Genomic DNA, 14,443 nt, shown 5'->3' on the forward strand with positions numbered 1-14,443 from the left:
CCAATGTTTGGAGGGCTGTTATTTCTTGAAGCGATGCGTTCTGATGCCTGAGCAAAGCTTTCACTTTGGAGTGCTAAAATATTTTCTCTTTCTCACTGCCTTCCTAACGTATGCTTGCTGAAACATTAATTTATGCCAACAGTTTGTAAGTTCCAAGTACAACAAAAGTGAGACTTCAGTCAGAAGGAACGGAGCAGTGATTAATAATGCCTCAACCGGCATTTCGAGGCTCCATCATACTGAAATAATTGTTGCCTGTGCTGGTGTTTAGCAGTTCAAAGAGACCATGGAAATCAACCGTTTGATTCTCAATTTCATACTGTGCCGTACAATCAATTCTTTTTAGTCAGACTGTCTCTAGATTTACTTCTGAGCCATAGTAAAATGAGGAAGCTTTCATTAATCTTTCAGATGCTTCATATTAATGACAAGGCTCTTGCATGAACAATGTAACAGCAATTAAAAAGCCCATTAATCTGCATTACAGCTATTAAAGATGCATGTCATTAAAGGGTATGGAGTTTGATTCATTTTCGCACCCCCCCAAAAAATGGAGCAATTATGGCCTGGCAATGCACTTTGTCATCAAATTAGGTTGGGGTTTTCCAGCAAATGGCCTTGCAGCATTTAGCTCTTCTCCTATTTTATTATTCATAACTGAAATGTGGAAGTCAAGACCTTTGAAATTACTTTACCTTCTTGTGGAGTAGAGATGTTCAATGCCTGTGAGCTCTCGGTACAGCCAGCCAAAGTGCAAGCAGTTAGGGTTACTGCATAGTTTTTGAAGGGTAGCAAGCCTGTCACTATGCCTATAATAAAAGGGGGAAAAAAGAGGTTTGCATGTTTACTGTAAGCAGCTATAAAGAGCAGTGTGTGTATGTGTGTGTGTGTGTGTGTATGAGAGAGAGAGAGAGATGTAGAGACACAGAAACAAACAAAAAAATATGCCCCTTTAATTCATTTTCCTGCCTGTGTGCTGATTACAGAACAGAGTGACTAGCAAAAAAAATTGAGACCAACTTATTGTTAAAACAACTTGAAACAGCATTTTCCCAAATGTGCGCCTTAGAACATTAGTGCCCTGAGATGTTCCCCTGGAAAGATGGGTTTCCATACATAGTTCATGAAGCAGAGCACCGTGTATCTGATAGTTAAGATGCATATTATCTTATTCTAGGATTCTAGACCTCCTGCAGAATAAAACTATTCAATTTTCTCTAACCTAGCATTTTTCAACCTATTCAACGAGAGTCCTTTTTACATAGCATCTATTAACACACTTTAGGAAATGCTAATCCCAAGAGTGGCTTCATTACTTTAACGGTAGGATACACATATACAAACTATTTGTTCATGTTGCAACTAACAAATATGCAAATCAACATAGTTGAACAATTAGCAAATTAGATAATTATGCTTTTGTGCTTCTCCTTGCAAAATTATTAGTTTATTTAATTAAGACACCTGTCTTAAACAGAAGTGGTACACATGGAGGTGTCAAATTAACCTGGCTTGGTGGTGAATACCTAAGATTTGTTAAGCAATTAAAAGTACCTGTAGAAATGAAAGCACATTTTGTTTACTAATGTTCATAATCAAGGCAGAAGCTCTTTATTTACTTAATCCCAGGAATTAAAGAAGTATCAAAAATATAATTTGTATATTTGCTCACCATTGTTTTTTACTGTGGACATTTTTCAGTTGCCTTTAGTCCTAACCACATAGATTGTCAACACTTTTTTTTTTTTAAAAAGATTTTATTTATTTATTTGACAGAGAGAGACACAGCGAGAGAGTGGGAGTAGGAGAGGGAGAAGCAGGCCTCCTGCTGAGCAGGGAACCTGATGCAGGGCTTGATCCCAGGACCCTGGGATCACAACCCAAGTCGAAGACAGAGGCTGGCTCAAGGACTGAGCCACCCAGAAGCCCTGATTGTCAACACTCTTATAAAAAAAAGATGGTCTCAGCCATGATATCCCTTTATTTTGTAAACCTTCAGTAGCTTAGAGAATGTATTATTATTTAAATATGCCGATACTGGCAACAGCCTGCATCCTTCAGACACAAAATTTAGCATATATGTTTTCCTATTCCCTCTCCCTAATAGAAATCTTTAAAAAAAATCAGATGAGCTAAGGGCAGGTGGACGCAAAGACCAGAGCTATTGTCTACTTGGGCACTTCCCACGCGTCAATCCCCAGTGATGGCTCAGCTGTCCAGCCTTCATTCCAACAGCTCCTCAAGCATTGCTCTGGACCCCTCAGCCCTCTCTGCTGCACTTGTCACCATCATCTTAACTCTTGGCCAAAGAAGACACAGAGCTAGTGACCTAATACACACACACACACACACACACACACACACACACACACACGACTCCCTCATGCCCAATTCAGGTCCCTCTAATGTGGAACCAGCCTCACATCCTAACCTTCTCCTCTCCTTCGTTCCTGCCACAGGGACTGTTACTTCTTCTTGAACTTCCCAGACCATGACCCGCATTCCAAATTTGCTTTAAGAAGTTCTTTCTCCGGGAGCCTGGGTAGCTCTGTGGTTAAGAAGTTCTTTCTCTTTCCACTAGATGTCTTAAAAGAAAGCACGCATTGCCACCTACGCATCTCATCACGCAGTGGTGAAGTGGTTAAGAAGCTAGACACCATGTTTGCCTGCATCCAAACACCAGTTCTGCTACTGATTTGTTGTGTGGGCTTGGATGAGTTGTTCAGATCTCTGTGCCTCAGTTTCCTTAACTGTAAACAGATAAAACAATACCTGCCTTGAAGGAGAGGTCTCAACTCTCAACTGTGAGTTGGGGGCAGTAGAGAACTTAGCTCATAGAATTACTAACAAGATTAAATGAATTTAGGAGTGTAAAGTACTTGACACAGAGCTCTGTAAAGAGAGAGATCTAGCAGAGGTTGTGTCAGTCCAAGCCGTTACTACTGCAACCCAGTTTCCTGCCCACACTGTGCCACTAAATCCCGATTTCTATCTTTTCAAGATCACTAGTAATCTCCAAATGTCAGATCAAGTCACCATTCCTCAAATCCTTATCTTCCCTCTATTTACTGGGCTTTGTCTCCCTCAGCTCTCTCTGTGCCACTGAATTTCCCCCGTTGTTTTCCTTAGCTCTTGAGAGCTACTTTCTTTCCTTGACCTGATTAGCTCTCTTCCCTTCGGAGTCCTTTAAATAGCTCTTGTTCTACAAGGTAGTATCTTCAGGCTTCTTTCTTCTTCTAAACACTTACCATTGTGAGCTCATCAAGCCCCATCTCTCATTTGCGTCTCCGGACTTCACATCTCTCCCCAGCTCTGGTTCTGCATCTCCACCTGCAGCTTATATACCCCATCTGGATGTCCCACTAGCATTTCATTCTCAATATGCTCCGATCCAGACCCGACAGCCTCAACTATTTCATAAGCTTTGTTTTCCCATTTCTTAATGTTTCACCACGATCCCAAAAGTCCAGACTCAAAACTAAGGTAACCTTGTGAGATACGTTTCTAGCCATTTTATCCTTCAAAAATATCTGGTATTTGTCAGCACTAGCTGTGAGCAGGGGTAGAGGGAGGAGCAGCCTCCTTGCTGAGCAGGGAGCCTTATGGAGGCTCCATCCCAATCTCCTGGGATCAAGACCTGAGCAGAAGGCAGACGCTTAACCAACTGAGTCACCCAGGTGCCCCAGATTCAGCACTTTCTCCCCTCTTGTCAGATTACAGCGAGTGGTTGGGAGGGGGATGGTCAACCAAGCCACCTTCCCCAATTCAGAACAATGTCATATTTTTGTTTGGGACATGTGGTTTACATCTTGTTTCTCAATATGGAGCATTTATGAAGATGGATTAAAGTTGATGGTTATGAGAAGTTCTGCTGTCACCAAAGGGTAAGTATGTTCTCCCTGATATTAAGAGAGTTTTCTTGGAGATATATATCCATAGAGATCATTGAGTGACTGGCCTAATGGCCTCATTTGAAGAGTCAGAGTCTTTCTTAGATTATACACTCTCCTGAAAAAACAAAAACAAAACAAAACAAAACAAAAACAAAGAAAAATATGGTAGTATTACTATGATAATATATCATCATCTAAAAATATTCCCATTTCTTTTTCTCTATTCTTCTGGGAAAGGTGCTATAGAATACATATGATCTTTACAAGGTTTCTAAGAAAATAGTAGAGCTCAAAGACTCTTAATGATAACAGTAATACATACGTTAATACATAAAACAGAATTCTTGTGTATATGACAAGTGGACAAGGGCATTGGTAAGATCTGGACTTCTTAATCCAATGTGATAGGAGATGTAGATTTAATTAAAGACAAAGAGAAAGAAGGATAATCATTGAATGTACATTTCAACATTATATTAAAAATAATACTGAAAAATATACAGTGGGACACATTTCAAAGGAGTCCTAGGCAGAAAAATACTGCATATATTCTGCATATGTATTTCTGTAGAAAACCCAGTAAGAGAAGATGTGCAGGTAGCTCAGTCGGTTAAGGGTCTGCCTTTGGCTCAAGTCATGATCCCAGGGTCCTAGGATCAAGTCCTGCATTGGGCTCCCTGCTGGGCAGGAAGTCTAATTCTCCCTCTCCCCACTCCTCCAGCTTGTGTTCTGTCTCTTGCTATGTATCTCTCTGTCCAATAAACAAATAAAATCTTTTAAAAAAATTAAAAAAAAAGAAAACCTAATAAGAGAAAATGGGGTAATCTCCTTTTATGACACCTGGGGTATTTAAAATAAAGACGTATATCCTGACAGTGAGAAATGTTAAGATTGGCTGGGATACAAGTCTCTTTCTTTGAGAGATATCGCAGAGGAGCCTTTTTTCCCTTTGCATTTCAAACCGTCCCTAACTCCAGGCCAGCCAGATGACCTCTCAAATTCCCTTTCAGCCACAAAACTCTGTGAAATCAGAAAATGGTCCCAACCATGTCAGGAAACCTGCCAGTCCCTTTTGATAATGGAAGAGGATGAGCTGAAAAAAACATTCAATAAGCATAAAGTAAGCATTATTGATGTCTTAAAAGTGTTAGTATCCCAAGAAACACAGGAGTGTTGGTAACCAGATTAAAATCATTGGCACCAGCAGGACCAGAACTCTCACTGCTAAGCGATAATGCATTTTACATTAATGCTTAACATTGAGAAATCCTGACATGCCACACCAAGGGAGTTTGAAGTAAAGTAAGTATATTCCCTTTGAATTGCAGTCCTGTGGGCCTTGGTGCATGCAGAAAGCCCAGCTGAAAGAATAGGGACAGAGACTTCATTTCCGGGGAATAAAAGCACATCAGAGAAGAAAGTTCCAGAGTCCTGGTGACTCCAAACTCTGTGCTCTGAGGATTTCCACCTAGCAGAGGGCAAGAGAACCTTGTCCTGGAGAACCCTGAAATTTAAAAGTCCCTTAAAATGATTTAGGGAACTCCTTGAGCACAAAGGACATGTCCCTCTCCTTGACTGGTCCTGTTTTCCAGCAGCTCTTAAATGGTTTACCAAAGCTGCCACATGATGCCTGACCGAAAAACGAAGACTTTTCCTACTGCTTAGTGTCCCTGGGCCATCTCCCCCACTAGAAGGGACGCCGCCATGCACATTCTACACTTTGCGGTGAGTCAGCAAAGTGACATTGTTTCTCTCAACCAATGAGGATGATTTCCAGCACGTTCGTTCCTTTGCTCTAGCCTCACGTTTCAAAGGAGCCAAAGAGAAATACAAGCAATTGGAGGCAGCCCGACGACCTAAGAGAAAATCATTGCGGAGCTGACACCAGCGGTGTGAGCTTTTGAGCCTCTAACAGAACTCTGAGTGCCGAGAGGCAGGAAGACAACAGAAGAGCCAGCTGTGACGTTGGAATTTTATGATGAACTCTTCTGACTAAACGCAGACAAGTACAAATGCTCTGCCTGGAAACCAAACCCGAGACACAAAGCAAAATGGCATCCTTTGGAAAGCCACAGACATTTTGGAGAAGAAGAAGAGCCCGTTTCTATTTACATACTTGAACAGGCTCCTTCTCCCTCCCCCAGCCTACCCCCAGCTGCCAACCTAGGTGTTTGGCCAGCATCCACTGTAATCTGTTCTCCTTCATTATGTTAATCTGTGGGCGGAAAGATTTCTGTCATCTTCGAATCGCTTGTACAGCAATGGTAAACACCTTGGCCTGTCTGTAATTGGACAGGTGTCTGCGTTGATGTCACCCAGCTTTTAATTCAATTAAAGAACTGGCTGCTCTCCTCTCATTAGCCACTCATTTCTGCTGCACTTTCCGTCTGACAGTGAGCTCTGCACACAGCCATTGCCTGCCCTGAGACCAGAGTCTGGGGTCCCCTCGCAAAGATCACGCCCACGATTTCAAGTGGACTTGAACAATCCAGGAGAATTTTCCTGTTAGCAAAGGCATTTGAAATCATATGCACACTCCCTCGTTCTCTGACTCTCTTCGGCCCCCTCCCTCCCTTTCCCTTTAAATTCTGTATTATCTAAACAGTTTCTTCTACCTACTAGCCAGTAATTAGGAGCAGTCCAGGAAACAGAAAAGCTGTTTCTAGCTTCTTCTCCCCAGGGCTTGTCTCCATCTCAAGAGAACTCATCAGAGTACAATGCTCTTATTTATTCGCTGGCATTTCACATTTGGATCAAGAAAGTGAGGGTGAGCAAGAAGAGCAAGGCATTTATTAAGAGGGCCATCTGGTAAGGGATACCACACAGGCAGGGCTGCTCTGGCTACCTGGAGACATAATGGAAGAACCCACCTCTTTAGAGAAAACCAGCCAGAGGGCAGAAAGCAGAAGAGAGGGAGACTTTTCTGGTGTCAGATTCGGCGGGGCCGATAAATTCTAATGCTTTAAGTATACATCCCAGAATAAGTTTTGAGCTGCAAACCAAGCCAGTGGATGGATTAAAGAGAGTAAATCAATCCAACACGCCATGCCTTCTGCCCACTTAAAGGAACCTCTGAAAATAAATTAAAGTTCTAACACAGACATTTTGACACAGTGACCCCATGAAACTGAATAATGACATTTGTTAAATATGGATGAAAATTTAATGGTCTAACAGAGATCTGGAAACACACCCAGGTTGCTTCTCCTTTGGTTCTGAATAGCCTAGGAAGGTGGCAATTTGTTATTGTTGTGTTTTCAGTAATACTGTAAATGAGAATAAGGGTCTCTAGTATTTATAAAATGAAAAACAGTTTTCGCTTTAACTAAAAAGTGGAACAGTAAACACCCTTACCCTAAACCTACGGTAATCCTTTGAAAACTCGGACACTAATTTTTTGCATTTAATTTTTTTTTTTTTTCAAAGGGTCTTTCCGATCTTGTTTAAAACTTCTAGTCAGGATTACAGAAAGTCATATACACTGGATCAAAAAACTAAACAGAATTTGATGCTTACAAAGAGGAAAAAAAATTTATTCTTTTATTTTCTTTATAAGACATAGGGTCTTATCCCAGTCTTTGAGAAAGGTTTAAACAGGGATTTTAATTGACCTTAAATTGTTACCCATTTAAGATTTTCTCAGCAGGCTTACATCTAACCTCAAATTTTTAATCAATGCCTTTGCGGTAAGAACTATAGTTTCTGTCATTTTCATTCTAATTCTGCAGTAGGTTTGAAGCCATCCATTCATGTTAACTCTTCATCTAACCTCAGGGGCCAACACTGGAATCATTAGGACTCTCCGAGAAATTACTGGACTCAATTAAGTGGGGAGACCATGGGAAAAGAAAAGAAAAATGAAAGTCATCCCTTATAATGGGAGTCCCAGGTCCCTGCAGAGGGCCTCCTGTACTATTATCCCATTTTACAGATGGGCCTACTCTAGGGCTGAGTTTAGAAGGTATTGCTCAGGTCTCCAAGATTATGGTTCTTGTTCCTCAACCTAAACCCTCATTCTGCAAGAAGAAAAAAGATGGATTGAAATAATGTCACTAAAAAGAATAGCATACTTTTTAGAGCAAATTATTTAAGACCACACCTTAAAATTTGTTAAAAGTTTCAAATCTATTACTAAATCCTACTGTGTTTAAACAGAAAGTAGCCCACTTATCCTTCAAAATGAACAAGTGTGTATGTCTATAATATTCCCTTTTAAAAACAACTGCTTCATAAGAAATCCTGTATCCGTGCAAGTGTGTACTCAGGTGCTTTTTGAGTACAACACTGGACATGGAGATAAATATATATATATATATATATATATATATATATATATATATATAAATATTTATACACACATATAAAGTTTTTTTATTAGTTCCAACTGCAATACACATATAAAATGGTCAGAAGTTAGAAAACAGAATAATTGGGGGTGACTATTTTTTTTCTTTATCAAATCTGACCAGCAACCTTGAAGTATTGCTAGTATAAACGTGCCTAGTTGATTATCACTATGCAGCAAAAATTATACATCGCCATCATTTTTAACCACGGTACAACATGTTACCAAAAAGAAATCCGCACCCTGCACTGCAGATTCTTACTACATAAAAGAAAATGAATAACTTATAAAAAGGCCTATCTGGAGATTTCACAATGTACAAGTAGTTCAGGCACATTATGTATTCAGCAGAGTTAGACAAAGCTATTAACTCATCAACACTGCATTACCTAATGAAATTCTTCTACATTAGCTAAGCAGGAACATTACATCATTTCTATTTTTACTATTTATGTCATAGGCCATATTTTTGTCCTGTGAATTTTTGCAGTCCATTTCTTTCAAGATTTACATTTAAAGAAATAGCTTGTAATAAACTACAAACATGGAATATTAATTTATGAGGTACTATAAAAATGGCAAAGACTTCCTCAAAATTCATCTTTTAATACCATCAAAATGAATTTTGAAAATTTACTTCTGAAGTTTGTTGTGGCAGAGATCACTAAGGACCTTCCTATGATACATTTTCCTTCTCTTCCACAGTACAATACAATGATAGCTGGACAAGTGGCCATTTTGAATTAGGACAACGTTTCTCAGCAGCTAACTCTAGCCATGTGACTATGAACTTAGTTCACAGACTTAAGTTCACATGACTATGCCTAGTGTACACATAAGTATATAGAGGTGTAGGAATAACTTCTTAAGTATGTCTTTGAAGTGAATGTGCATATCCTTTCTCAATCACCCCTGCTTCCTGCTGGATGGAAACCAGACTGGATGGCTGAAGCTCATGCAGCCATCTTGGACCACGAGGCAGTAGTCTCCTACCTAGGATGGTATAGCAGAAAGATGGAGGTGTATGGGTCCCTGGACCTGTCAACATCCCACTCCTACACTGACTAACTATGAACACCTATTACCAGAAAAAAGAAAAAAATTAATCTTGTCTATGTCACTGTTATTTAGATCCCTTCAGTGCAATTAAATAAAAATGAAAACTCATCTCTATTATCTTTCCCCATAAAACTATGATTTTTTAAAAAAAAATTAATATTCTACTTTGGAGACCATATTTTTAATGGTATCAAAGCAGATTGCTTATTATGTGTATTTTACCGCAGTTAAAAAATATTAGAAAAGAAACACAATAAAAGCAGATTATAAAGGAAGGATCTAGCATTAGCCTAGAACAGAGTAGATAAATGCTTTTGTTTCTAATAAATGAATATTTTCTGTTCTGTGTAATTATCAGCATTATAGCAATATAGGCTTCCATTATTTTTAATCACAAATTATAGCACTTGAGTTCCATTAGGAAGTTTAAGTTTGGGAACTAATTTTGAAATTCTATTTACCCTATCAACTTTTTTTTCATTGAGAACATGTATATTAAGTTCCACATATATGGTTAACTTGTGATAATTCTGCATAATATTTCCTAAAATTAGAGAACTATAGCACCGATGAGACTTTAGTAAGAACCACTAGTTCAATACTCAACTCAGCAGGATATAACAATATTAACATTTCATTAACTACAGAGGTGGTAGCAGAAAGCTGCATCTGTTCATTTGTCTAGTTCTTCATTACTTAAGAAAAGTGTATTGATCCTCTACCTTGAGCAAGGTTTTGAAAAAGACTTAAATAAACATAAAATATGATACTTGACTTCTGGAGCTGTTGTCTAATGAAGAAATAACATGCTTGCACAAAAAGCACCCATAGGCAGTTTTAACAATTTTGAGTAAAAATTCCTAACTGAACAGAAAAAGAAACATTGAATTTTATTTTTTTAGACTTTGTTTTCTTAATGGAAAGAGAGAGCCAGCACATGAGAACACACAAGCAAAGAGAGCAGCCGGCAGAGGGAGAGGCAGGCTCCCCACTGTGCAAGGAGCCTGGCGAGGGGCTTAATCCCAGAACTCTGGGATCATGACAGGAGTTGAAGGCAGGAGCTTAATCAACTGAGTTACCCAGGTGCCCTGAAGTTTTTAGTATAGTCGTTTCTTTGCAGATTTCTCAGATGATTATAACAATAGTTTCTATTTCTATAGAATATATATGTATATATGTACATATACATATATGGACAACCACAGAAACAGTAACATCTCACTTACTGAGGGACTGATAGCTGGGGTTAAGTTCCAAAGTCAAGCATAAGGCAAAAATCACTTATGATTTTAAAGTCCCCTTGACAACTCCTTGTATGGTCCATAAAGTATAGTAGATTTGGTTTCGTATGTGCCTCTAACTTTTCATTAATCAAGGATTCTCTAGGGCTCTTGGTTCTCCATTCTTTTTGTGGGCACCCCAACAATGACTTTGACTTTTTTGTCAGTGATTGGGAAAACCTAAAATTCTTTGCACATTCTTCCCAGATAACAGATATTGGCAACTTTGGGATTCGATAGCATTCTTTGCCCATGACATTATTTTGAGAGGTTCCTCCTCCCACCATGGGTAGTTAAATGTTGTAATTTAAATGCATGCAGATTAGATTCTACTACTAAGGTTACAATTATATTGCACATTCTGAATTGCACTGGGATCTTTTTTCACTAAACCCAACGGGCATCATGAAACTTAAAACTTATTGTTTGCTTGTTTTCCTATTTCTTATATAAATATTGAGCTCTGTGACTTCTATTGGACACATGGTGTGGGCAGCAGTAAGGTTGGCCTTGTTAGAAACGCAGAATCTCACACCCATCTCTGTATCAACTAAATCAGAGTCTGGATTTTACCAAGATCTCTAGTAATTCTCATTTCTTTTCCCTGGGTGACTTTCAGAAGCACTGCCCTTAAGGGTCAGAGACCCTACTAACCCTGCCTCTACTTCTCCACTTGTCCTTAGCATTATTCTGCCTGCAAAGCTAGTGCAGGTGGAACAAGTGACAGGAGAAAACAAAGCAGGGATAAGTTCAAGCCCAGCCAGTGAAAAATGATACCTTCTCACCTGACCATTCTCCTTGTCCCAGGTTCTTTAATACATGATCTCTCTTTAAGAGAATCAACTGGAACACTCTGTCTAATGCAGATTTACAAACCCTAGCTCAAATATACAGCTCTTGTGTGGGAGACCCAAGAATCTGTATTTTATAAACAATCCAGGAATCCCTTTAGGGCCAATAGAGTTGAGAATCACTCATTATTACTACCAGGCTACAGAAGAGAAAGAAAGAGAGGCAGACCTTCAGTGCGCGACACAACTTCTTTAAGAAGAATATCAGATTCTACTGTATGTAGCAATTTTAGTAGCAAAAGTTGTAATAGTAGTTCCATTATAAATTGAAATGTCTTTCACTTATTCTTCTGTATAAACTTAGATTTATTTGGGTAATCTGAAAGATTATGATAGGCTCTTCTGCTAAACTACAGTGAATAATAAATATCATTAATTATTATTATTTATTATTATGAAGAAGGAATATATAACTCCTAACCTTTAGCTCAATGCAATGTAACAATGGAATTGAGAAAATATTTTCTGTGTATCAATTATAGCCCTAACACTATGTCAAATGCTGTAGTAACTATGCAGATAAGTTTATATGTTTACTATCTTAAGGGAAAAAAAGAAAAAAAATTATTGTATATGTGCAGATTCTTGAATCTGCTCATTCTTGACATAATTTCAAATCAAATTGTGAAGTCACTTTCTGAACAGCCCTTGGTTTGAAGGGAAATGCCAGGACTGTCTCTCTGGGAAGCAACTTCGCATGTTAACAGGGCTGGAGGGAAAATCAGCAAAAGCTACCAGAGTTAATTGGAGCCCTTTGCAACAAGTCTAAAGATACACTGGAATGATAACTGCAGGGCTTTCTACCCTAAGGCTCCAGCTGAGGAAGTGAACTTTCAAGAACTCTCTGCTCTGAACCCTGGCCTTCAGAGGGCACAGAATCCAGACCCCATAGCCCAAAGGGGCCCATTTGCTCCTGAGTGGGGCTGTTAACCCTTGGACTCTTCACTGCTACTGGGATTTATCTCATTTAATCCTCTGGTAGCCAGATTCATGAATGGTAAATATTCTGCCCCATTACTCTATTCTTCCAGTGCTCTCAGTTAATATTCATTTTTTTCCCTTTTGCTTTTGCATTTTGTGTGACCATAATTTCCCACCTCTTTGCAATACTCAGGCACTTAATTTTTGTTGTCTTGTGATTTTCCTTTGCTAATTTTATCTACTTAATTTCAATATTTTATCATTTTTATATAGACATTTATCTTTTTTTGTCCTCCATTTTCAAATTTCGGTTGGGAGATAAACGTTGCCATAAGCATTTCTGCGTAAAATTAAGTCTTGATCACGGTATCAAACTCGTCCCTTTCCCAGTGTTTCCCCATGCTGGCTGTACAAGAGAATTATTTTCAGCTATTAAAGACATCAAGGCCCAGGCTGCATCCTAAACCAAAAAGTCAGACTCTCTGCAGGTGGGAACCTGGGTTTCAGTATTTTTTTAAAGCTTCCTAGGCAGCTCAGTGCACACCCATGGTGGAGAACCACAGCCTTACAAGAATACTAATGAAATGACCAAACGTTTAGAAATGCCTGGAAGGACACCAGACAAAAACAAGTGGCCTGCTGGAAAGAGAGCCCCAGCAAACCCAACCCCCATCTGGGTACAGAATGCCTATAGGTTCTCAGCCTCCTTCACCATACACTGGGGAGAAGGGTGTTGAGATTTATTTATTGCCAGGCTACTGCAATTTTTCCTCAGCTGACCTGGCATAATCCAAGTGAAGTTTTTTTTTTTTTTTTTTTTTTGTTAAGAGAAACTAAGTACCTAGTAAGGTGATTTGAAAATGATTTAATTTTCTTGAGCAACACTCAGTCTGAAGGTATATTTAAAGATGGGACAAGTGAATTGTGGACAGAAAAATTTAAAAATCAGTTTAGAAGTTTCAAAGAGCAGAATCTCTAATGAAAAATCAGAAAACAGAAAGGGAAACAATTACAAAGTCATAACTTCGAATTCAGAGACCAAGGAGTATAAAGATGAATTTGTTGAACATTCACTCTGTGCCTGGTTCTGAGCAAAATATTCTATAGAGGTAATTCTTTTTTTTTTTTAAATCTTCATTACAATTCCATAACATAAAGGTTTATATATGAAGAAATTCTGATACAGGGATATATTTTTTTAATGTGCCTAGGATCATACAGTTAACAAATGACACAGCTGGAATTTGAGCCTAGATCGATTTGACTCTATAAGTTGTGTTCTGGACTGCAAAAACAGACAATATTGAAAACTTCTATTTCCCACGAGAAGTAATAATGATATATACAACAGCAACCCTTCCAAGCCAAAGAAGGACCCATGTCTGAAGAAGAGCTGGCTATATAACAGAAAGAAACATATGAAAAGATGCCAATAAAAGATGGCATATTTTATTACAACCTAATCGGTAAAGAACCTTATGTGAACCAATAAAGCTAAATTATCTTGTGCAAGACCTGTACCCCTGGGGATAAAAATATATGTTTATAAAAAATAAAAAAATAATTTAAAAAAAATAAATTATCTTGTGCATCCAGCACCAGCATTGTCTTGGTCAAAGAAATACCACTTTAACAATCAGAAGTCAACATTACAACCTCACCAAAGTCACTTCAGAAATGCTAAAGGGGGATTAACTTAAGACCAACCACAAAACTGGTCATGACCTACTTTTCTTACATTCCTCTCCCAATACCTTGTTATCTCAACCAAATGACAAAGCAGCTGCCACTGTCCAATTTCCACACTCCTCCCATCTCCATCAAATCCAGCTCTCTGACTATTTCCTTACCCTGCCTCACTTTCTGTTTTTCTTTTCTCTTTCCTGTTAAATGTTCCATAATCTTTAAGATTACTTCTTATATATATCCTTGTCTCTTTATTTCACAATTGTGAACTGCACATATACCTTTAACTCCTTGAGGAAAAAAAGTTAAAGAATTCATACTCCACACAGGCAAGAACTAAAAATAAAAGAATAGTTCTAAAAAGTATTAAAAAACAATAACAAAACCAGAAAGTATAAAATACGATGG

At 38.5% G+C, this 14,443-nt stretch overlaps 1 protein-coding gene across 1 annotated transcript in view; it reads right to left on the reverse strand.

Annotated features, from left to right (window-relative positions):
- The window catches only part of USH2A (usherin), a 673,955-nt gene that overhangs the window by 382,126 nt on the left and 277,386 nt on the right, over positions 1-14,443 (reverse strand). Inside the window, exon 30 of the mRNA XM_059413329.1 lies at positions 696-809. Coding sequence (XP_059269312.1) covers positions 696-809 — 114 coding nt within the window. The remainder of the gene's footprint in view (positions 1-695; positions 810-14,443) is intronic.

The sequence above is a fragment of the Mustela nigripes genome, chromosome 10 (genome assembly GCF_022355385.1).
Source record: "Mustela nigripes isolate SB6536 chromosome 10, MUSNIG.SB6536, whole genome shotgun sequence".
Taxonomy (NCBI): domain Eukaryota; kingdom Metazoa; phylum Chordata; class Mammalia; order Carnivora; family Mustelidae; genus Mustela; species Mustela nigripes.